This window comes from Bos grunniens, chromosome 16 (assembly GCF_055505025.1).
Source record: "Bos grunniens cultivar Pamir isolate PY7600 chromosome 16, Bosgru_T2T1.0, whole genome shotgun sequence".
Taxonomy (NCBI): Eukaryota; Metazoa; Chordata; class Mammalia; order Artiodactyla; family Bovidae; genus Bos; species Bos grunniens.
This window is the reverse complement of record NC_141180.1, coordinates 23,623,609-23,648,626: the sequence shown is the minus strand read 5'-3', so window position 1 is coordinate 23,648,626 and position 25,018 is coordinate 23,623,609. Positions and strand designations below refer to the sequence as shown.

The window sequence follows — 25,018 nt, the reverse complement described above, 5'->3', positions numbered from 1 at the left end:
ATTTGTACATAGGTAAAATGCAGTACTTGGATGCAATCTCAAAAACGACACAATGATCTCTGTTTGTTTCCAAGGCAAACCATTCAATATCACAGTAATCCAAACCTATGCCCCAACCAGTAACGCTGAAGAAGCTGACGTTGAATGGTTCTATGAAGACCTACAAGATCTTTTAGAATTAACACCCAAAAAAGATGTCCTTTTCATTATAGGGGACTAGAATGCAAAAGGAGGAAGTCAAGAAACACCTGGAGTAACAGGCAAATTTGGCCTTGGAATACGGAACGAAGCAGGGCAAAGACTAATAGAGTTTTGCCAAGAGAATGTACTGATCATAGCAAACACCCTCTTCCAACAACACAAGAGAAGACTCTATACATGGACATCACCAGATGGTCAACACCGAAATCAGACTGATTTTATTCTTTGCAGCCAAAGATGGAGAAGCTCTATATGGTCAGCAAAAACAAGACCAGGAGCTGACTGGCTCAGATCATGAACTCCTTATTGCCAAATTCAGACTTAAATTGAAGAAAGTGGGGAAAACCACTAGACCATTCAGGTATGACCTAAATCAAATCCCTTATGATTATTCAGTGGAAGTGAGAAATAGATTTAAGGGACTAGATCTGAAAGATAGAGTGCCTGATGAACTATGGACAGAGGTTTGTGACATTGTACAGGAGACAAGGATTAAGACCATCCCCATGGAAAAGAAATGCAAAAAAAGCAAAATGGCTGTCTGGGGAGCCCTTACAAATAGCTGTGAAAAGAAGAAAAGCGAAAAGCAAAGGAGAAAAGGAAAGATTTTCCCACCTGAATGCAGAGTTCCAAAGAATAGCAAGGAGAGATAAGAAAGCCTTCCTCAGTGATGAATGCAAAGAAATAGAGGAAAACAACAGAATGGGAAAGACTAGAGATGTCTTCAAGAAAATCAGCGATACCAAGGGAACATTTCATGCAAAGATGGGGTCGATAAAGGACAGAAATGGGAAGGACCTAACAGAAGCAGAAGATATTAAGAAGAGATGGAAAGAATACACAGAACAACTGTACAAAAAAGATCTTCACGACCCAGAGAATCACGATTGTGTGATCACTGGCCTACAGCCAGACATCCCGGAATGTGAAGTCAAGTGGGCCTTAGAAAGCATCACCACAAACAAAGCTAGTGGAGGTGATGGAATTCCAGGTGAGCTATTTCAAATTATGAAAGATGATGCTGTGAAAGTGCTGCACTCAATATGTCAGCAAGTTTGGAAAAGTCAGCAGTGGCCACAGGAATGGAAAAGGTCAGTTTTCATTCCAATCTGAAAGAAAGGCAATGCCAAAGAATGCTCAAACTACCGCACAGTTGCACTCATCTCACACGCTAGTAAAGCAAAGCTCAAAATTCTCCAAGCCAGGCTTCAGCAATACATGAACCGTGAACTTCCAAATGTTCAAGCTGATTTTAGAAAAGGCAGAGAAACCAGAGATCAAATTGCCAACATTCGCTGGATCATCGAAAAAGCAAGAGAGTTCCAGAAAAACATATATTTCTGCTTTATTGACTATGCCAAAGCCTTTGACTTTGCTTTTGACTTTCCACAATAAACTGTGGAAAATTCTGAAAGAGATGGGAATTCCAAACCACCTGACCTGCCTCTTGAGAAACCTATATGCAGGTCAGGAAGCAACAGTTAGAACTGGACATGGAACAACAGACTGGTTCCCAATAGGAAAAGGAGTATGTCAAGGCTGTATATGGTCACCCTGCTTATTTAACTTATATGCAGAGTACATCATGAGAAACGCTGGGCTGGAAGAAGCACAAGCTGGAATCAAGATTGCCGGGAGAAATATCAATAACCTCAGATATGCAGATGACACCACCCTTATGGCAGAAAGTGAAGAGGAACTCTAAAAGCCTCTTGATGAAAGTGAAAGAGGAGAGTGAAAAAGTTGGCTTAAAGCTCAATGTTCAGAAAATGAAGATCATGGCATCTGGTCCCATCACTTCATGGGAAAGAGATGGGGAAAAAGTGGAAACAGTGTCAGACTTTAATTTTTTGGGCTCCAAAATCACTGCAGATGGTGACTGCAGCCATGAAATTAAAAGACGCTTACTCTTTGGAAGGAAAGTTATGACCAACTTAGATAGCATATTGAAAAGCAGAGACATTACTTTGCCAACAAAGGTTCGTCTAGTCAAGGCTATGGTTTTTCTAGTGGTCATGTATGGATGTTAGAGTTGGACTGTGAAGAAAGCTGGGCGCCGAAGAATTGATGCTTTTGAACTGTGGTGTTGGAGCAGACTCTTGAGAGTCCTTTGGACTGCAAGGAGATACATCCAGTCCATTCTGAAGGAGATCAGCCCTGGTGCTCACTGGAAGGACTGATGGTGAAGCTGAAACTCCAGTACTTTGGCCACCTCATGCGAAGAGTTGACTCACTGGAAAAGACCCTGATGCTGGGAGGGATTGGGGGCAGGGGGAGAAGGGGACGACAGAGGATGAGATGGCTGGATGGCATCACTGACTCGATGGACGTGAGTCTGAGTGAACTCGGGAGTTGGTGATGGACAGGGAGGCCTGGTGTGCTGCGATTCATGGGGTCGCAAAGACACAGACACGACTGAGCGACTGAACTGAACTGAACCCAACATAAAAATATACACATCAGCATTTGTGTACATATATGTAAATATATATATACATGTTTACATTTGTGTGTGTGTGTGTGTGTGTATATGTGTATATACAGCTAAGAGAAAAACACCCACATCTGTCAATAGGGAATACCTTTGAGGATACTGGCAACAAACTGGATACTTCTTACAGTAGGGAACTACAGGCAGCCTTAATGATCAAAATTACTAGAATGGAGAAGTAAAAATGTGCTTAGATATATATATATAGATACTGGAAAACATCTATATAGTATAGATTCTAGTCAGGGAGCACCATGACTGGATATTTTGTCAAGTGAAAACAGAAATGAAAATAAGATCTGTGACACAATAGGATTCACATAAAATTAAAACACTAAAAATATGTTTCACATGTATCGGTTCACAGGTACACATATAATCAAAAACACATATAAATTACAATAGAAAACCAAGAGAAGAGGTTAGGAAAATAAGAAAAAGTAGGGAGAGGAATATAATACCTTATTCAATAGAATCTAAAAAGGACATCAATAGTAAAACGTACCATTATACGCAACTAAAAAAGAAACAACTCTGCTAATTAAACTAAACACTTCTTTATCAGTTAGGAATTTTACCTTTTCTAAAAAAGCTCTTTTAGATTTAAGTTTTATCATACATCACTCTTGTGGAAAACACATACACACACTTATAATTATGTTTTCCAACAAATTCTCATTCTTCAGGGTTTAACTTTTCTGAATCACTTGTTGACTAAGTCACTGATTTCCAGATTTTTCCACATAATACTTTCTGTGGTGAAGTATCATTTACTAGGAGAATTCATAATGGAACTAAAAGCTGTTGTTTCTGGGACTGTAAGCCAAGTTTACATTCAGTCAGATCATCTGCATCTGACTCCAGCTTTAGGAATGTTGCTAAACATGTCTAATTCACCAAATTCTAATCTGTTGAGGCAGGCATTTTCTCTGTTGACATATCCGTGTGAAATGACAGCTACCTCCAAGAATTTTTTTTTAATGCCATTATCTACAATCCAATTTTCAAATTTGCCAAAGAATAAATGAAGGAAAAACTAGAATCAAAGAACATGACAAAGTGAAACAAAGCAAAAGAGGAGCCCTGCGCTGGTTAATGAACAAGGTGAAACACGATTAGTTCACTCTGGACTTGAGGTCAAAATTTACATGAAGCAGACTTACCCTCTTACTATGTACACTTAGGAACTGGCTGGCGGTCGGGGGGTTGCAGGGTGGCAGCGGGGCTTGGGCAGCAGGGAGAATAAATAAACTAACTGCTTTTAGACACTGGACACTAAGCAACACAGTACTGAGATCTCTGAGGAAAGCAGACAAATGAAACGAAGCTATCATAGATTCAGCTTGTTGCCTTCAAGAGAAACCTTCCCAGGCCCAAGGAGGGAGAACACAGGCAGAGCACCACAATCTTGCTGGAACGAGAAAGAGGAAAGAATTTACGGCAGGACACCCAAGAAGGAGCTACAAGAAGAAAATCCGAAAAAAATCTACATAGCATTCTCATCAGATTCACTGCCGAATACTAGTCACATGTGCCCAAGGTGAACACTCCACAAGATCATAACATTAGAGACAAAGGATAATTTCCATGGGCTGATTAATACGTGAAATACAAGTTGAGAAAAGAAGCAGAAAATCAGATCTCAACAGACACTACCCAAGTTAAAACACACAGAGAAAAAGAAAACACAGCATCTATGGGCTGTGGGTCAGTATCAAATCAATCAAAATAAATATATGAAGACACTGGCTGAAGTGCATTTTAAAATAACAATTAACAAAAAACAAACAAACAAAAAAGACACCTCACCACATATCTAAGAAGTTCAGAAAACTCCAAGTAGAATTTAAAAAAAAAAAAAAAAAACCACCCTGATACATACACTGCATTTAAACCGATAACAGCAAAAATGAAGAGAAAATCTTGAAGGCAGTCTCAGAAAAAAGACACACCACATATAGAGGAACAAAACTAAGAGTACAGCAGAGTTCTCATCAGAAACTATAGCAGCCAAGAGAGTCTGGAGAGCTTCTGGACTGGTGGGGACCTGGGGAGAATCGCACATGTGGAGAGGGCACGGAAGCTCTGTGCCCTTTCCCTGTACCTTGTTCTATGCATCTTTCCCATCTGGCTGTTTCTGAGTTATATCCTTTAATATTAAACCAATAATATGGTCATTATTCCAACTTCTAGAGGTGATGGATCATCTACATAGTGGGAACTGGTTGGTTGCTGCAGTACTCCATACAGGAAGCATCTGTTCAAGTCTTTTGCCCATTTAAAAAACTGGGTTGGGGAAAACGGCCAAGATGGTGGAGTAGAAAGATATTGAGCTCACCTCATCACACGTGCACACCAAAATCACAACAATATGCAGAACAATTATCACTGAAAATGAGTGAAATCTACCAGATTAAAAAAAAAAAATCTACAACTACAGACATAAAGAAGTAACCACATCAAGACCATTAAGAGGGACAGACTTGCAATATAATCAAATCCCATACCTCCCAGGTGGGTGACCCACAAACTGGAGACTAATTATATAACAGAGGTTCTCCCACAGGAGGAGTGAGAGTTCTGAGCCCCATGTCAGCCCCTGCAGCTCAGGGGTCCAGCACCAGGAAAAAGAGCCCCCACAGGATTTGGCTTTGAAGGCCAGCAGGGCTTGACTGCAGGAGCTCCACAAGACTGGGGAAAATAGAGACATCACTCTTAGAGTGAAGTGTAGTGAAGTCGCTCAGTTGTGTCCGACTCTTTGTGATCCCATTGACTGTAGCCTGTAAGGCTCCTCCGTCCATGGGATTTTCCAGGCAAGAATACTGGAGTGGGTTGCCATTTCCTTCTCCAGGGGGAACTCTTAAAAGGATGCACACAAAATCATACACCCAACAGGACCAAGGGTAAAAGCAATCATCTGACAGGAGCCTGGGCCAGACCAACCTGCTGATCTCAGACAGTCTTCAGGAGAAACAGGGGGCCACGGCAGCCCACCCTTGGGGCTCTGGAGACATTCTGGCACCAAGACCTTGCCCTGCTTAACATCTGTAAGCTCCAGTGCTGGGATTCCTCAGGCCAAACAGCAAACTGGGTAGGGACACAGGCCCACCATTCAGCAGACAAGCTGCCTACGACTTCCTGCCTCGACATACCCCTAGACACTGCACTGCTAACAGAGGGCCAAGTCCCAGTTCTACCCATGAGAGGTCAGGCATCGGACCCTCCCGCCATAATGGGGCACAAGCCTTTAGACCAGCCTCACCCTTCAGCGGGCAGACACCATAAACAAGAAAACTATAGTTCCACAAACAAAGTCTGCAAAGGCAGGTCAGACACTACCTGGGACCCAGTGACAAGAAGGGAGGGCACAAGACATTTCCTACAAAGAGCCACTTCTCCAAGATGGAGAACATGGTTAAAATGACCATACTACTCAAGATAATCTAGATTCAATGCAAACCCCTATTAAATTATCAATGATATTTTTCATAGAAAAAAATGTATATTTGTATGGAAACACAAAAGACCCTAAATAGCCAAAACAATCTTGAGAAAGGAAAACAGAGCTGGAGGACTCACGCTCTCTGACTTCAGGCTGTACTATATAGCGACAGTAATCAAAACAGTATGGTCCGGGCACTAAAACAGACATACAGATCAATGAAACAGGACAGAAGGCCCAGAAATAGACCCACGACCTTATGATCATTCAATCCATGACAAAGGAGGGAAGAACATGCAATGGAAAAAATACAGTCTCTGCAATAACTGTTGCTAGGAAAACTGTACATGTGAAAGAATGAAAGCAGAACATTCTCTAACACTATAAACAAAAATAAACTCAAAATGGATTAAAGACCTAAATGTGAGACAGAATACTAAAAAACTCTTAAAGGAAAACACTCTTTAAGCAAAACACTCTTTGACATAAACTGTAGCAAGATTTTTTTTGGATCTGTCTCTGAGGAAAATTGAAAATCAAAACAAGAATAAAGAAGTTGGACTTAAGTCAAACCTATATGGTTGTGCACAGCAAAGAAAACCACACAAAACAAAAAGATAACCTACAGACTGGAAGAAAATATTTGCAAAGGATGCTATCAACAGGGGATTAACTTCCAAAACAGACAACTCATGCAATTCAATATTTTTTAAAAAATTTAAAAATGGGCAGAAGACCTAAATAGACATTTCTCCAAAGAAGATATACAGGTGGCCAAGAGGCACATGAAAAGATGCTCAATACTGCTAATTATTAAGAAAAATGCAAATCAGAACTATTATGAGGTATCACACCAGTCAGAATGGCCATCATTTAACAGTCCACAGATAACAAATGCTGCAGAGAAAAAGGAACCCTCCTACACTGTGGGTGGGAGTGTAAACTGTACAGCCACCACGGTAAACAGTCTGAAACTTGCTTAAAAACTAAAAGCAGTTACTACATGATCCTGTAATCCCACTCCTGGGCATATATTCAGATAAAACTCTAATTCAAAAAGACATATACACCCCAATTTTTACAGTAGTACTATTTACAATAGCCAAGTCATGGAAACAACCCAAATGTCCATCAACAGATGAATGGATAAAGACGTGGTGTGTGTGTGTGTGTGTGTGTATATATATATATATATATACACACACACAATGGAATATTACTCAGCCATAAAAAAGAATGAAATAATGCCATTTGCAGCAACATGGACATACCCAAATATCCTATGATAACACTTACATGTGGAATCTAAAAAAAAAAATGCTACAAATAAACTTATTTACAAAGCATAAAACAGACTCACAGACATAGAAAACAAACTTACAATTATTAAAGAGGATAGCAGGGAAGGGGCTGGGGCAAACCAGGGTGAGATAAACTAGGAGTCTGGAATTAGCAGATACAAACTACTATATATAAAATAGGTAAACAACAAGAACACTTAGTATAGCACAGGGAACTATAATCCATACCTTATAATAACCTAATATGGGAAAGAACCTGAAAAAGGATACATATATGTATAAGCGAATCACTTTGCTGTACACCTGATACTAAAACATTATAAATTTACTATATTTCAACTTTTTAATGGTTTTAAAAAAAAAACTATATAGCAAAAGACAATCGACTGATATCTTCAAAATAACTACAAGAAAAAAAAACTTTAAACTTAGAATTTTATATCCAGCAAAAATAAAAAATTCAAATATAAAGACAAAACAAGTAATTTCCAAAATAAACAAATAAATAACTTAGAGAATTCATTGCATACAGACTTCACTATCTGATATATTCACGTAAGTTCTATGAGGCACAAGCTGGAATCTAGATTGCCGGGAGAAATATCAATAACCTCAAATATGCAGATGACACCACACTTATGGCAGAAAGTGAAGAGGAACTAAAGAGCCTCTTGATGAAAGTGAAAGCAGAGAGTGAAAAGGCTGGCTTAAAACTCAACATTCAAAAAACTAAAATCATGGCATTCGGTCCCATTGCTTCGTGGCAAATAGATGGGGAAACAATGGAAACAGTGACAGACTTTATTTTCCTGGGCTCCAAAATCACTGCAGATGGTGACTGCAGCCATGAAATTAAAAGATGCTTGCTCCTTGGAAGAAAAGCTATGACAAACCTAGCTGCTGCTGCTGCTAAGTTGCTTCAGTCGTGTCCGACTCTGTGCGACCCCACAGACAGCAGCCCACCAGGCTCTGCCGTCCCTGGGATTCTCCAGGCAAGAACACTGGAGTGGGTTGCCATTGCCCTCTCCATTGTGTAAAAGTGAAAAGTGAAAGTGAAGTCTCTCAGTCGCGTCCGACTTGTAGCGACCCCATGGACTGCAGCCTACCAGGCTCTTCCATCCATGGGATTTTCTAGGCAAGAGTACTGGAGTGGCTTGCCATTGCCTTCTCTGTGACAAACCTAGACAGCATATTAAAAAGCAGAGACATTACTTTGTTGACAAAGGTCTATATACAGTCAAAGCTGTGGTTTTTCCAGTAGTCATGTATGGATGTGAGAGTGGGACCATAAAGAAAGCTGAGCACTGAAGAACTGATGCTTTTGAACTGTGGTGTTGGAGAAGATTCTTGAGAGTCTGCAAGGAGATCAAATCAATCAATCCTAAAGGAAATCAGTCCTGAATATTCATTGGAAGGACTGATTCTGCAGATGAAGCTCCAATACTTTGGCCTCCTGATGTGACGAACTGACTCACTGGAAAATATCCTGATGCTGGCAAAGACTGAAGGCAGGAGGAGATGGTGACGATAGAGGACGAAAGATTGGATGGCATCACCGAATCAATGGACATGAGTTTAAGCAAGCTCCAGGAGTTGGCGATGGACAGGGAAGCCTGGCGTGCTGCAGTCCATGGGATCGCAAAGAGTCCGACACAACTAAGCAACTGAACTGAACTGGAATAAGGAATACAAAGACAGCAAATATACACAAAGACAGAAAGAGCTCTAAAAGTGGTAACAATGAATATAAATATGAAACATTTTATGTTTAATCACTCTAAACTATAAGCGGCAGGAAGAGTTCACAATTGAATATAGAGCATAATACCATCCCTAGAAACAAGGCAAGCACAAGAGGAAAACAGTAAGACAAATGGAAATTATAACCTAGTATTTTAAGATGGACTAAAAAAAATAAACAAAATTACAAAACATTGAAAGATAAAGAAAATTCTCAATTAGGCAACCTCAGAAATTAATTATTGGGAAGAAAAACTTATTTTAAAAGAAGTTAAAGAACTCAGGAAAACTTAGAAATAAAGAAAAAGACATAAGAGCAAAGAAGCATAACGGATACTGATTTAAGAGAAAACCAGATGGCTATTTTAGGTATCTGATTTTGCAACCTTACCACAAAACTTTTGATAGACCATGGAGTGAACCACACTAGTAGTGATTATCTGATCTTTTCATCTTACCATTGTTTATTAAAATAATGATCTTCAGTTGAATCTCGTAAAGAAGATAAATTCATAGCAGCTGTCAAAACTAAAGGTAGATATTATGCTGCACAATCCTTAAGCTTGCCAAAAGGTTATGTGCGTCATTTAACCACGTTAAGAACCAACAGAGCAGAACAGATATAGATACAGAAAATTATTTTTTAGTTCACTATTTTGTATTTAAGTTAATACATCATCTCAGTTAAGCAAGGGTTTCATAACAACTGGCCTGACACTCAAGTTAAATTTTCAATCAGTGCCTTATTTATACTCTTCCTTTTATATGTATTATCTGCTTCAAAACCAGCATCCAAACTTACCAAACGATAATAAATGGTACAATAAGGCCATTGCTCAATCCATACATATTTTGATAGCAACACTAATTCTATTATGCTTCCACAAAATGTGTCAACTGATTCTAGTAGCACTGATTCTAACTAACCAAGCATTCAATTTTTCAAATTTTAAGTATTATACAAAAAAACATTATCAAGATAATCAGGACCAGGCACAATTAAGAATCATTTAGGAAAATAAGGAGTGGTTATACCTTATCTTACCTAACAGGATCAAAGAACCACTTTCGTATTTTGGTACCAAACGTGAAATCCTGGCAAACACCACCTGATTCCTTTCAGTGATTTTATAAGTTCCAGTGTCTTCATACGTGTATTATATAATCTAAACCTCACAATCCTTTAATGGGATACCACTACATCTCAATTTATAAATGAAAATAAAAAAACATACTCAAACATTCATTTGCCCTAAGTTAAATCTCAGGGCTTTTAATTCCAAGTCCAGTGCCCTCTGCATCAGAAGATAAAGGAAACAAATACATGTATCACTGTGACCATGAAATTTCAAATCACTATCAGCATTGAGAAAACCTTGGAAAAATTATTTTGAATATGCTGAAATTTATATACATCTTTCAAGAGTGAAAGACACCCAACAAAAGTCAGCCACAGAAGTGTTTCTTCCTTCCCCTCAAAATGTCCAAAACTTGACACTTCCCTAGCTTCCTCCTTCCCCTTAAACCAGCTGCTTTGTGACTATTCCCAAGCTACCCTTCATTTTCAATTGGCCCTAAGTGGATTCAGGACTGAAAAACAAGGAAATAAATGAAAAGGAAAATAATACTAACTTCAAATCATTTTAACACCTATACAGATAACACTAGATCCCAAGCACCAATTTTCACAGACAGCAGTTAAGTTCTAGCCTCTGTCCATTCATCTCACTCCTTCCTAACTTCATTTGATATGATAAAAGCCCTAGAAAACTTAAATGTCCCTTTTAATAGAGATTAAATTTATCCTGTATTTTATAAAAGAGATTCCTTTCATATCTCCAGGTTTAACTTTGTCTTATATCACAGGATTATCTAAATAAGGACAGGAAAGGTAAAGAAGAAAAGAAAGAGAAGGCAAAATTTTTAGACTCTAATTTAACAATGAAATCTTAAAAAAAAAAAAATAGAGGCAGGTAGGGCATTCAAAATAGCTCTGGTAGAGTCTCAGGAGCAGAGTTTTTATTTTTTTGCCTTTTTTTTTTTTTAATGAGACCATGTAGGCTGAGGGGAAAAAGGACACCGTGATTAACACAAGAAATGATAGGCATGAAAACATAAGCAAGGGAGCCAAGCTCGGGTGTTCCGTCCACCGCAATCCCCTAAAAAAAGCAGACGGATCAGGAAAGCAAATATGGCCAGAGTGTCACTATTGATTCCTCCCAGTATGAAATCACCCCAATACACTCTCAATTTCCTCCTGGATCTTATTTTATTCACACATTCCCAAGATTCCACTTCTCAGGGTAGCAGTTCTAACCAGGAAAGGCTTACAGTTAGAGAAGAATTTCAATTAGGCTTGTGAATTATAAGTGGAACAATTAAGAGAATTGTCTCATAGCAAACAGCATCACCAGGGCTCACAGGATCTGGTGTTAGATTCAAGGTGGATCTAGGGACTTCAGTGCACTTACATGGAATACAGATCTTCACCAGAGCTCTGCTATTAATGTGACTAATGTTTCTTTTTCTGCGTATCAAGGATATCTCAGCTTGCAATATACAACTGAGTCTTGAACAACACAGGTTTGAATTATGTGGGTCCACTTACACACAGATTTTTTTCAATAATAAATACTTACAGTACAACACAATCTCCATTTGGTTGAACACACAGATGTGGAGGGACTGTGGATATGAAGGGTTGACTTAAGTTAAAGTGGATTTTCAACTGGGCAGAGGGTGGGCATCCCAACTGCTGTGCTGTTTAAGTCAACTGTATAGCCCTTCAAGCATCAGAACTACTTTAAGAACTTTAATATTTTTAAAAAGTAGGCCAATTCAAGTGTTTTTCTTTTTAAATTTCAAATTCCTGAGACAGAAAATATGATTGATACAAAATAAATACTGTTTCATGCCAATACCAACAAAATGCAACTGTTATATTTTAGTCATTAATTCAGAAAAGCAACCATCACAGACCAATGAGCTAGGAAAGACAGCAAGTTCACACATTAGAAAAACACGGATGCATATGCAGGAGGGGCTACAAAAGTATGGACAGGGGAGATACCATACCTAATATGTTTCATTAGACAATGAAGGAAAGTGAAAATGATTCAGGCCTGTCCCACTCTTTGCAACCCCATGGACTATATAAGCCATGGAATTCTCCAGGCCAGAATACTGGAGTGGGTAGCCTTTCCCTTCTCCAGGGGATCTTCCCAACCCAGGGATTGAAACCACGTCTCCCATATTGCAGGTGGATTCTTTACCAGTTGAGCCACAAGGGAAGCCCAAGAATACTGAAGTGAGTAGCCTATCCCTTCCCTGGTGGATCTTCCCAACCCAGGGATTGAACCCACATCCCCTGCATCACAGGCAGATTCTATACCAGCTGAGCCACCAGAGAAGCCCTGATACCGTCAGTCCCATCATCGGGAGAAAGAAACACCCATCCACGTGGAAGATGTATTCCTTATAGCCATGTAGAAGATGTCCTCCTTGTATTTCCACCTGGAGTTTTTAAAGTAACTTTTGAAAAAATATTGCTTTGGGGACTTCCGTGGTGGTCCAGTGGCTGAAAATCTGCCTTCAAGGCAGGGAACGCGGGTTTGACCTCTGGTCAGGGAACTAAATCCCACGTGCCGCAGGGCAATGACTAGTGGTGATGGCTGCACAGCACTGTAAATGCACTGAACTGTACACTTTAAGTGGTGAATCCTATATGGCACGCATTTTACTTCATTTTTTTTTCTTTTAGAAAAGGAAATCAGAACTTATGACTTCCCAGGCGGTGCAGTGGTAAAGAATCTGGCTGCCAATGCAGGAGACACAAGAGATGCGGGTTCTACCCCTGGGTCAGGAAGATGCTCTGGGGGAGGAAATGGAAACCCACTCCAGTATTCTTGCCTGAAAAAATTTCACAGAGGAGCTTGGTGGGCTACAGTCCATGGAATCACAAAGAGTCGGACACAACTGAGCGCGCGTGCACACGCACACACACACATAGAACTTACACTTCTGGCCATGAGGGAGTAACTGGGGTGGATCCTACAGAATGGAGGCATACTATTACAAAATTCTTACACTGTTTATGAAGTGACATTAAGTTGTTTGAAGGCAGACTATAAAAAATTAAAAATGAGTATTATAAACCCTAGGGCAAGCACTTCCCCCAAAACACACACACACACACACACATCCCATACAAGTATTACTAATAAGTCAACAGTAGCAACAAAAGAGAAATCTTAAAAATACACAATTAATCCAAAAGAAGAGAGGGAAATAAGGGGAAAAAAGAGAGAAAAGGAATAGAAGAAGAGAAAGGACAAATAGAAAACAAAGAGCAAGCAAGATGTATACATAAAACCAAGCATATAATTATGTTAAGATGCAAAAAGTCTAACCAAGCCAATTAAAAGGCAAATTGTCGTAGTAAATAAAAAAGACTCAACCATAAGCCATCTACAAGAACCCTACTTTGAAACAGACACAGAGGTAGTGAAGGACAAAAACACATACCATGTAAACATTTAAGAAAATAAAGTTGGAGAAGCTATGTTAACAGACTAAATGGATTTCAGACCAACAAACATTCCCAGTAATAAGCAAGGACATTTCAAAATGATAAGGGGATCAACCTACCAACTCTAAATGTGTGTGCCCTACTACTAAAGTTTCAAAATACATGAAACACAAATTGACAGAATTGCAAGGAAACATAGTAAAACCCACAATTACACCTGGCATGGTTAAAGATTTTAACACCTCTTTCAGTAACTGACAGAACAAGTATACAGAAAATCAGTATGGGTATACAGAGCTTAACACATCAACAAACTTGACACTTATAGAATATACCAGTCTATACACAGGAGAATACTCTTTTTTTTTTTCAAATGCATATGGAACATTAACCAAGATAAAGCCTATGGGAGAAAATGAAAGAAGTCAGTAAATTTAAAAGGACTGAATTCATACAAATCCTATTCCCTGAACAAAGCTACACTGCATCAAGAGTCAATAACAAAATGATATCCAGAGAATTCTCATTTAGAAATTAAAATACATCTAAGTAACCCATTCTTCCAATCACAATGGAAAGGATAAAAAAAATATATGGAACTGGTTGAAAATTAGTGCAATATTAGTAAGGGAAACTACTAGAATTAAATTTTTCTCAGAAAAAAATGTAAGCTTCTGTATTCAAAGCTAGAAAAAGAAGATAAAACTCAAAGTAGAATTAAAAAAACAAAGCCAAATATCAGTGAAATAGAGTTATTTGAAAAGATTAATAAAACTGACAGTCCTCTGGCTAAACAGTTCAAGGCAAAAAAAAAAGAGAGAGAGAGAAAACAAATTATCAGCATCAGGAATGAAAGAAAGAAGGGACATCCTTCCAAATCCTACAAACATTTAAAGCATAAAGAAGTGCTAATATTTATGAACCTTATGCCAACAAACTCAATAGCTTGGGTGAAATGGAGAAATCCCTTAGCAGACAAACTAACAAAACTCACTTGCTCACTTAAATAAAAAACCTGAACAGTCCTTTATCAGTTAAAGAAACTGGTAGTAAATAAAACCTTTCCACAAAAACTATGGCTTCACTGATGAATTCTACCAGACACCTAAGAAGAAATATACCAATTTCATAAACTCTTTCAGAAAATAGACATTTCTCATCCCCTTTTAGAAATCCAGTATTATTCTATGTGATAGGCTAGACTGTGTCCTCTCCCAAATCCATACATTGAAATCCTGACCCTCGGTACCTCAGAGTACTCCAGACTGTATCTGGAGGTTGGACATGAAAGAGGTAATTACAGTAAAGGTCGGTCATATATGCCGGACCTAAACCCACTATGACTGGTGTTCTTACCAAGATACAGACAACACACAGACCAAAGCACAACTGTGTGAAGACACAACAAGAGGTGGCCATCAGCAAGCCCACAGGGAAGAACCCAAATCTGACAACACCTCGGTCTTGAACTTCTAGCCTCTAAAACTGAGAAAGTAACTTTCTGCTTTTTAAGCCACCCAGTCTGTGATTATGTTTCAACAGCCCTAGAAACTAATAACCCTGATACCAAAACTTATAATATAAATACATAAAGTAAATATATGTGTACATTATATGAAAACAACAGATCAATGTCACTCATAAATAAAAATGAGAAATATAGCTTTAAAAAATTCGTGTATGAAAATTGCTCAGTCATGTCCAACTCTTTGTGAGGCCATGGACTGCCAGGTTCCTCTGTCCATGGAACTCTCCAGGCTAGAACACTGGAGTGGGTAGACGTTCCTTCTCCAGGGGATCTTCCCAACCCAGGGATCAAACTCAGGTCTCCCACATTGCAGGTGGATTCTTTACTGTCTGATCTACCAGGGAAGCCAAAGAATACTGCAGTGGGCAGTCTAACCCTTCTCCAGCAGATCTTCCCAAACCAGGAATCGAACCAGGGTCTCCTGCATTGTGGGTGGATTCTTCACCCTCTGAGCCACCAGGGAAGATCCCAAAATAAGACATAAAATTCAAAAAGAAAGAAGTAAAACTATATTGATTTTCAGATGACATGACTGTCATCTTAGACAATCATATGGTTCTACCAAAAAACTGTTACAAGTAATAAGTGAACTTAACAATTTAAAGAAAAAAGTCAATACACAAAAACAATTTGTATTTCTACGTATTAGCAACATTAGGAAACTGAAATTAACACAAGAGCATCAAAAACATGAGCCACTCAGGAGTAAGTTTAACAAAATATGCGCAAGATCCAAACATGGAGAACTATAAACTCTGCTAAGAGATGTTCAGGACCTAAATAACTGCAGAAACATATTATGTTTATGGCTCAAAGATTCAATATTGTTAAGATGTCAAATCTCCCCAAATTGAGTCCGAGATTCAAAGTAACCCAAATTAAAATCCTAGAAATCTTTTTTTTAAGAATTGGTAAGCTAAAATATATGTGGAAATGCAAACTTCCTAAATAACTAAAAATAGAGGAACAAAACTACACTATCTGATTTCAAGATTTACAACAATGATACAGAAATTAAAACTGTGGTATACACATAAAGATAAACACTTAGATCAATGGAACAGAATAAAGATTTCAGAAATAAACTTAAATATATTAATTTTTGAGAAATACTCCAAGAAAACTTAATGAAAAAAGATGGTCTTTTCAACAAATGGGTACTTCAATAACTGGACATCTACAGTGGAGGGGAAAAATCTTCAAATCTTACCACAAACAGTATATACAAACTAACATAAAATGATTGTACCTAAGTACAAAAAAGCTATAGTTTCTAGAATATACAAGAAGATTTAGACAACAATTTCAGTAGAACATAAAAGTCACAGACCACAAAAGAAAAAAGTCCAGTAAACTGGACTTAAATTTTAAACTTTTGCACTTCAAAAGACTGCTCAGAAAACTAAAAAGTAAACAATAGACTGGGAGAAAACATCACAATATACAGACTAACAAAAGACTTGCAGCCATAAGCCTTACAACTTAACACAAACATGAGAAATGTACGCGAGAGATTAGAAGACACACTATGAAAGATATGCAAGTGGAAATAAGCACATGGAAGTATGTTCAACATCATCAGTCATTAAGAAAATGCAAATTATGACAATAAGATTCTACTAAACATACCACTAGAATGACTGAAATTTGAAAGACTGAAAGCAGGAGTTGGCAAGAATGTGGAACTGAAACTCAAACATTGCTGGTAGAAATGCAAAATGATAGTCACTTTAGAAAACCATTCTGCAGTTTCTTATCATGTTAAACATACAGTTGGCCACACAACCCAAGAATACACTCCTATACATTTACCCAAGAGATGTGAAGATGGGTCTACACAGAAACCTGAATATGAATGTTTACAACAGCTTTCTTTACAATCACTGAAAACTTCAGAAACAAAGAAACTCAGTATCTCTCACAATGCATATATAAAGAAGTCATGTTATATACCTGGAGGCTCAGACGGTAAAGTGTCTGCCTGTAGTGCGGAAGACCAGGGTTCAATCCATGGGTTGGGAAGATCCCCTGGAGAAGGAAATGGCAACCCACTCCAGTACTCTTCCCTGGAAAATTCCATGGACTGAGGAGCCCGGTAGGCTACAGTCCATGAGGTCCCAAAGAGTCGGACATGACTGAGCAACTTCACTTTCACGTTATATCCATGTAATGGAATACTACTCAGAAGTTAAAAGAAGAAAATTAGTGAAACATTCATCATTATTAAGGGCTTCCCTGGTAGCTCAGCTGGTAAAAGAATCTGCCTGCAATGCAGGAGAACCCAGTTCAATCCCTGCATCGTTAAGATCCCCTGGAGAAGGGCATGGCAACAACCCACACCAGTATTCTTACCTGTAGAATCCCCATGGACAGAGGAGCCTGGCAGGCTACAGTCCATGGGGTCGCAGAGTCGGACACAACTGAGTGACTAAGCACACACAGCACAGCACTTACCATTACTGAATCTCAAAAACATTACTCCAAGTGAAAGAAGTCAGCCACAAAAGACTACAGACTGAATGACTCTATTTACATAAAATCCTAGAAAAGGCAAAACTACATTGAAGGAAAACAGACTGCCAGGTTATCAGAGGTGAGAGAAGACTGAGTGCAAAGCTGTGGCACAGTAAACTCATGAGCGTGATGGAAACGTTCTGTACCTTAATTAGGGTGGTAACACAGATATATTCATTTGTCAGGCTCGCTGAACTATACACTTAAAACTGGTGACCTTTATTGCATGCAAATTCTATCTTAATAAGGTTGATTGTAAACAAAATCACTGGTCTCTGAAAGGCAAGGTAATATAGTGGTTAAGAACTTGAGCTTTGAGCCAAAACATCTGGATATAAACACTGTTACCACCATTATTAACTATATGAATTGAGACAAGTTACATAACCTCTCTGACCTTCACTTCCTCATCTATAAACGGGAATTAGGGACTTTCTGCTGGTACAGTGGACAAGAATCTGCCTGCCAATGCAGGGGACATGGGTTCAGTTTCTGGTCTGAAGATTCTACATGCAGTGGAGAAACAAAAGCCCATGCACTTCAACTACTGAACCTGTGTGCTACAATTACTGAAGCCTGTGCACTAAAACAAGTGAACTGCAATTAATTTTTTTCAATGGGAAGTATCTGCATCAAATAGTTGTTGTAAAGATTAAGTCATGTCAAACCCTTAGGATAGTGCCTGGCAAATAATAATAATTTATATTGGAACTCAGTCGGTAAAGAATCTGCCTGCAGTGCAGGAGACCCGGGTTCGATCCCTGGGTTGGGAAGGTCCCCTGGAGAAGGAAATGGCAACCCACTCCAGTATCCTTGCCTGGAAAATCTCAAGGACAGAGGAGCCTGGTGGGCTGCAGTCCATGGGGTCGCAAAGAGTCAGGCACGACTGAGCGACTAACACTCACTTACTTATATTGCAACACATATTATTATGTGGGCACCTCTAATAGATCAGTTGGTAAAAAATCCACCTGCAACGCAGGAGACTCCAGTTCAATTCCTGGGTCAGGAAGATCTTCTGGAGAAGGGATAGGCTACCCACTCCAGTATTCCTGGGCTTCCCTTGTGGCTCAGTTAGTAAAGAATCAGCCTGCAATGTGGGAGACCTGGGCTGGGAAGATCCCCTGGAGAAGGGAACAGCTACCCACTCCGGTATTCTGGCCTGGAGAATTCCATGGAATGTATAGTAGTGCATGGGGTCGCAAAGAGTGAGACACGACTGAGCGACTTTCACATTATTATTATGTATACCGAACCAACTGTTAGTACTTTTTAGTGAACTTGGCATTTATGAACTTTGAGTTTCAAGCATCTACATGAGCCTCTAACACAGTTATCTGAAATTTTCACTAAACCCATTTTGCTTCATTATCTCTATCTGAGCCAAAAGCCCATCCTTAAACTAAACTGAGGTCTCATACTCAGTAAGACATGGGCAACAGGTCTCATCTTTAGCGCTAAATATGATTAATAGGTAGTGGCTGCCCAGACTGCTATGTTGAGGACTGTGAGACAACATTTGAATTCCAAAAGAGTGCTTAACATCTGTCATGACACTAAGAGAAGCAGTGATGCTAGGGTGTGATATTATAATTATGTGATTAAAAGTTTTTCTTCACATAATCGTGAACTCATTCAGGACAGTCTGTTATTAACAGTTTGACACAAGAGGCTGTCTGTCACATTTATTAAACAGTAGATGGACTTAACATAGATTTGACCTACATCTGATCAGGCAAAGTAAATTTTCCCATAAGGGCTTACTGCTGCTGCTGCTGCTAAGTCGCTTCAGTCGTGTCCGACTCTGTGCGACCCCACAGACAGCAGCCCACCAGGCTCTGCTGTCCCTGGGATTCTCCAGGCAAGAACACTGGAGTGGGTTGCCATTGCCTTCTCCATTGTGTGAAAGTGAAAAGTGAAAGTGAAGTCACTCAGTCATGTCCGACTTGTAGCGACCCCATGGACTGCAGCCTACCAAGCTCCTCCATCCATGGGATTTTCTAGGCAAGAGTACTGGAGTGGGATGCCATTGCCTTGTCTGAAGGGCTTACTATCGACTTAAAAATACTTATTTCTGCTACAACTTAGAGAATATCTGGGACTTAAAGAGGTAGAAAAGGTCATTTCAGGGAGCTGGAAAGGCTAACACAGAGACAGTCATAATGTGACAGTGTAAAAGAAAGATATTGTCTTCCAAACAGAGGATAGACTCATAATTTAACAGACCATGTCAGAAAATTTTGAAAAGTAAGGCAACACAGACTTCCTTTAAATGTCAGAGACTCATCCAACTTCAAGCTATATATACCACTCTCTACTGTACTACAGACTCTTCATCTATAAAACCAGAATTTACAACTTGATGGTACTTTCAATCCTTTGAAAGAATTATTAAAGTCAAAACTATAAATCCCTAAAATGTCCATCAATTCTACAATAAGATATAAGCTTACTTTGAAATATAAGTAAGGAGAGACCAATACATGTTACTGACAATTCAGCATTTGACTTTAAATCAACTGTTCTCAAACAGGGTGAAAGGACAAGTCATTATCACCAAGGGAGCTTTTGCAAACTACACTGCCCACTCCAGCCCTCAATTCTGTTAAGTCCTCTTAGGATGTGGGCAGATGGACAGGCAAGGGGAGGGAGTAAGAATAAAAACACGTGTCTCCTGGACTTCCCTGGTGGTCCAGTGGTTAAGACTCTGAGCTTCCACTGCAGAGACCTCAGGTTGGATTCCTGGTCAGAGAAATTCCACATGCCACAGGGTGTGGTCAAAAGAAAAAAAGAGTTATCTCCTGTGATTATGAAACAGCTGTTTTCCTCCAATCCACCACATTTAAGAACCATGAGGCTAAATGCATATAATTGATCTTATAGATCTGAAATTTTAAAATTCCATAAAAGAAAGCACTAAACTGAGAATCGGGAGATGTGAGTTGTAATTTTGTTTCTGAACAGTCCAATCTGAAACAGTTACTTAACTTCTCTCTACCTCTATGAGAATACAATTATATTAGCATTACATTAAAATTGGAAGTTCTATACAACTTAACAGAGTTGTTCTAGGATAAAATGAAACATGAAACATAAACATCTTTAAAATGTGAATGAGGAATTATTATCATTATTCAAACGTAAGCCTCATTAAGATGTAATAGCTTAGAATAATTTGGACTGGTTCACAGTTTAACCTTGAAGCGACAAGACCAACCATCCAGGGCCAATTAGAAATGAAAAGGATTCCTTGGGCTTTGCCTAGTCCTTTATCTTCCTACCCTAAACACTTGGCCAAATCAAATCTAGCTTGAGACTCAGGAAAATTGATTCCCATTAATGAATTCTTCTGAAAAGTCAACCTCACCAGCAAGAGACCAAGGACTATCACATTCTTAGAAAGTGAAATATTCAGAATTTTTAACTAAAGACTCTCACTGGACACTTCCACTTAGAATATAAAAGAAAACAAACAAACAAAAAAACCTAAGCAACATGGTTAAGATTCAGTGACTGGATTTAAATATTTTTTTTTTAAGTTAGGTGACAGACTAACAAAAATTTTAATAATTTTACCCCTAAAAAATAAAAATTAGTGCCAGTGGCTTATATTCCCCTATCCCTCTCCAATTCTCTATAAAATGGCTTACAGTAAGTATAATAAGTAAGTATAAGTGCATACAGTGCCTGGCAGACAGTGAGTGTCAAATATCTGTTGGATGAATGATGAATTCTCTTCTTTCACCTTGTATTTTAGTGCACCTACATGGATGCTAGCAAGTTTGTTTCCTTTAATCTACTAATAAGTGAAATGGAAATGGCGGCCAAAAAGACAAGTTCTAAAAATCCTCACTTTTGTTTCATTACTTTCTACTTTTATCACATGGCATTCTCTACCAGGTATAAACACTTAGACCTAAACATAAACTGCTTAAGTTATTTATTAAAAAAAAATTACAATTCTAGTCCAGCTTCAGTGAAAAATGAATCAATTCTCAATCCAGAATAATGTATGACAAAAGCAAAAATATAAAGCCATTTTCACTGCAAGAACTAGAAACTGTAATCAATAACTTTCTTATACTCCCAACTTCTAGCCCTACTGTATTTAATGACAACTTACCATCTGCAACCCTGAAGTAAATCAACTTACTCTCTAATGATAGTGTAAGCCAATTTCCCGTATCACTAATACACTAAGTCTGTCAACAATTTCCTCCAGAAGAAAAGCACAAGATCCTACCAGTTCTCACTCAGCTAACAGCAATTCCTTTCTTCTAATCTTACCGTCTGAATTGGACAAAACCCAGTGAAAACTCAAAACACTCTCAAGCAAGACAATCCACTCCATCTTCCACTTAATATGAATAAGCCCCTTATGCCAAATGTCATAACTGAGTACTGCTGTATACTATCCACGATGACCCGTCTAACTCCAAGCGTTTCTCAAATCAGAAGTTCTAAAAAACTCTGATGCGTTAACACAAGTGCCAAGTGCAGTGCAATTACATCTGACCCACGGATGGTATTTAAAAATGTGGCCCCCCCTTTCAAGACATTCAACTGAGAGGTGCAATTTTTTTGCGAACAGACTTTCTTGACTACAGGAGCCTCAACAGCAGATTTAAAAGTAAATGACCTAGCCTTTGAAGTAGGAGGCGATATTTTTACACGTACACACAACGGATATTTACCTCAGAGCACACACGACGGATATTTACAGCAAATACTACTTCTCCTTAAAACAGCCATACCCATGTTTAGAGTACCATCTACCACACTTTCAATAAACAAACTGTGACCAACAACTCCCTCCCTGAGCATACCAGGAAGCTTAATTCTCTCCTTTTACAAGTTTAATTCACCTCCACGAGCAATGCGGACTGACAGGGTACCTAATTCACCAGACGGCCAGAAAATTCAAGGCCCAACCTCCGTGCCCACCTTTTCCCTTTTATGCACAGCCACTTATTTGACCTTCCATCTCGTCCTCTTATTATTGCCTAAACTCCCTTCACATCTCCCCCGCAACAATGTCCTCTCTAGTACCCTCACCCTGCTTCGGGATGCCAACATTTCCCCATCCCACCCCACCAACCCCTGCAAACGCTCGAATCCCTCTGCAGACACCGCTACAGCGCCCTACAGACCGCCCTCACCCCGGAGCCCAACAGCCCCAACAGCAGAAACTCCTAATGCAGAGACTTGGCGGGGGGGGGAGGGGGGGGGGGACTGCTGGAGGCTGCTCGTCCAACCCACCAGACGAAGTCGTTGCTTTTGTCCTCGTAGGAGTTGATGAGCCCGTTGCACAAGGGGGCGAGCGGAGGTCGCTTCCTGCTGCCGCTGCTTAGGCTGGAACTGCTCCCTCCTACGCCGGCGCTGGGCCTGGCCGCGCAGCTGAGCCGGGACAGGCCCGCGGACACCGCCCCGCCGCCGCTCCCGCCGCCGCTGCCGGACACCGCGGCCGCCACCAGCACAGGCCGCGCCGGGCCCCCGAGACCGCCGGAGCCCGCGGCCTGGGCCGCCCCGCCGGACCCCAGCGCCGCCGCCGAAGCCGCTACGGAAGGGGGCGACGGGGAAGAGGATAAGGACGAGGAGGCGGAAGTCACCGAGGAGGCCGCAGAGGAGCCCGGGCTGGTGCCGGCGGAGCCCGATCCGGCCTGGCGGCTCCCAGACATCGTGACTCCCTCCCCTCCGGCTGGGAGCTCGGAGGAGAGGGACCGCGACCGCGACCCGCCGCCGCCGCCGCCGCCGCCGCCTCCCTCCCCTCTGCCTTCAGTGCATCCTGAGGACGCGCGCCGCGTCGGGAGGTGGGGCTGAGGAACAATAAAGTTGATTTTTGTAAAGGCAAAACCACACAGCAGCGTCCGACGGGAGGGGGCGGAGGGAACTATTAAAGCAAAGCAGGAACCACTGCCGCTCTCGGGACCGCCGCCGCCGCGATCGCCGCAGCAACCAACCCGAGCGCGCCGTGGGCCGGCCGTGCGCGCGCGCGAGCGGCGGAAGGGGCGGGAGCGGCGGGGGATACAACTTCAGACGCGGCCCGGGCGGCGCTCAGACGCGCCGAGCGCGCCCTGGGAGACGGCGGCGGCCTAGCAACGACACCGCCCTACTGGAGAGCCGGTTTTCTTTCGTAACGTGCCCGAGGGTAGGGCCGTGTGAGGGAACGAAAAGGCAGCGGAGAGAGAAATGGATGGTGGCGGAGGGCTTGGGGCAGGGGGACGGGGGAGAAAAAGTGCTGTGAAAGCAATTGCGCACGCGCGCCCGGGGCGCAGACCCTCCTGCTTTACCTAGGGTCCCGGCTCCTGGCGGAGGGGAGCGGCGCCGGCGCGGGGGCTGCCGCACCGCGCATGCGTGGGGGTGAGCCGCATTCCTGAACATGAACTGGGAGCGGCGGCTGGTGGCTTGGGAGGCAGGCAGTTTGACCCGGTGGCCAGGGTACGACAGGTACTTCGGTTCGGATATTGAAGGCTGGGACACAGGGAAAGAACCTGGAAGCCCCGAGCCGCTGAGAAGAGTTCTGGACTGGCAGGACTCCAGGCGCCGCTGCTGTTAGCCATTCCACAGTACTGAAGTCAGTGAACAGTGCTTTGTACAGTGCAAGCGTGGTAGCAGGTGTTTCCAATTGTACGTGCTCCACCGTGATCTCACTCCTTTGAAAAGTAATTTACCAAGTTAAGCATCATAATAATGAGAAAACAAGTTACATTTAATCGGAACATAGCTCAGTTAAAACCTCCGTCTGATGTGTGTCTGATACGATTTTTAGCACAAAACAAGGAAAATCTGACAGTTAATGCTACCAGAAGTTGCAGTTTCTGGTAGGCTTTTTGAAATACGGAAATTTGTTTACAGATTTTCATTTGCCATTTTGAGACCCCCCCCCCCCCCCAGATTCTGGGTGATGTAAATTAGAAACAACTAACTCTGATTGTCAGTATACTTTCCAATACTCATGCTATGATTCTTAGAGGGAAGGATCTCAGTTAATTCTCTTAGGTGCAATTAGAGGGCCTTTCTCTAAGAATACCTGTCCATGCTGAGGGGACAGGGCCAGGCGAGGGCCTCGATGCAGGCCCAGCAGCAATACCTAGCCATTCACCTGGCCGTGAACCACCCATCCATCTTAAGTCTGCCTTAACTGCTCACCCTCATATTCCTAGCTCAGGTTTCTGCTCAGAATAATGATACAAGGATGGGCATATCAGATTTCTAACAACCCTCTTCTTTTCCTGATTATTCTGTTATACAACCCTTTGTTTAAATTTATTTT

At 40.8% G+C, this 25,018-nt stretch overlaps 1 protein-coding gene across 9 annotated transcripts in view; it reads right to left on the bottom strand.

Moving 5' to 3' along the window:
• COP1 (COP1 E3 ubiquitin ligase) overlaps positions 1-23,717 on the bottom strand; it is a 222,977-nt gene extending 199,260 nt beyond the window's left edge. For 4 of the 9 annotated variants that reach the window (XM_086342427.1, XM_086342428.1, XM_086342426.1 and 1 more), the window contains exon 1: positions 23,005-23,592. In XM_086342427.1, coding sequence (XP_086198553.1) covers positions 23,005-23,423 — 419 coding nt within the window. In that variant the 5' untranslated portion in view covers positions 23,424-23,592. Of the gene's footprint in view, positions 1-23,004 lie in introns of all 9 variants that reach the window. The other 5 variants (XM_086342422.1, XM_086342423.1, XM_086342429.1 and 2 more) reach the window with 5 other exon arrangements.
• Positions 23,718-25,018: the final 1,301 nt, after the last annotated feature.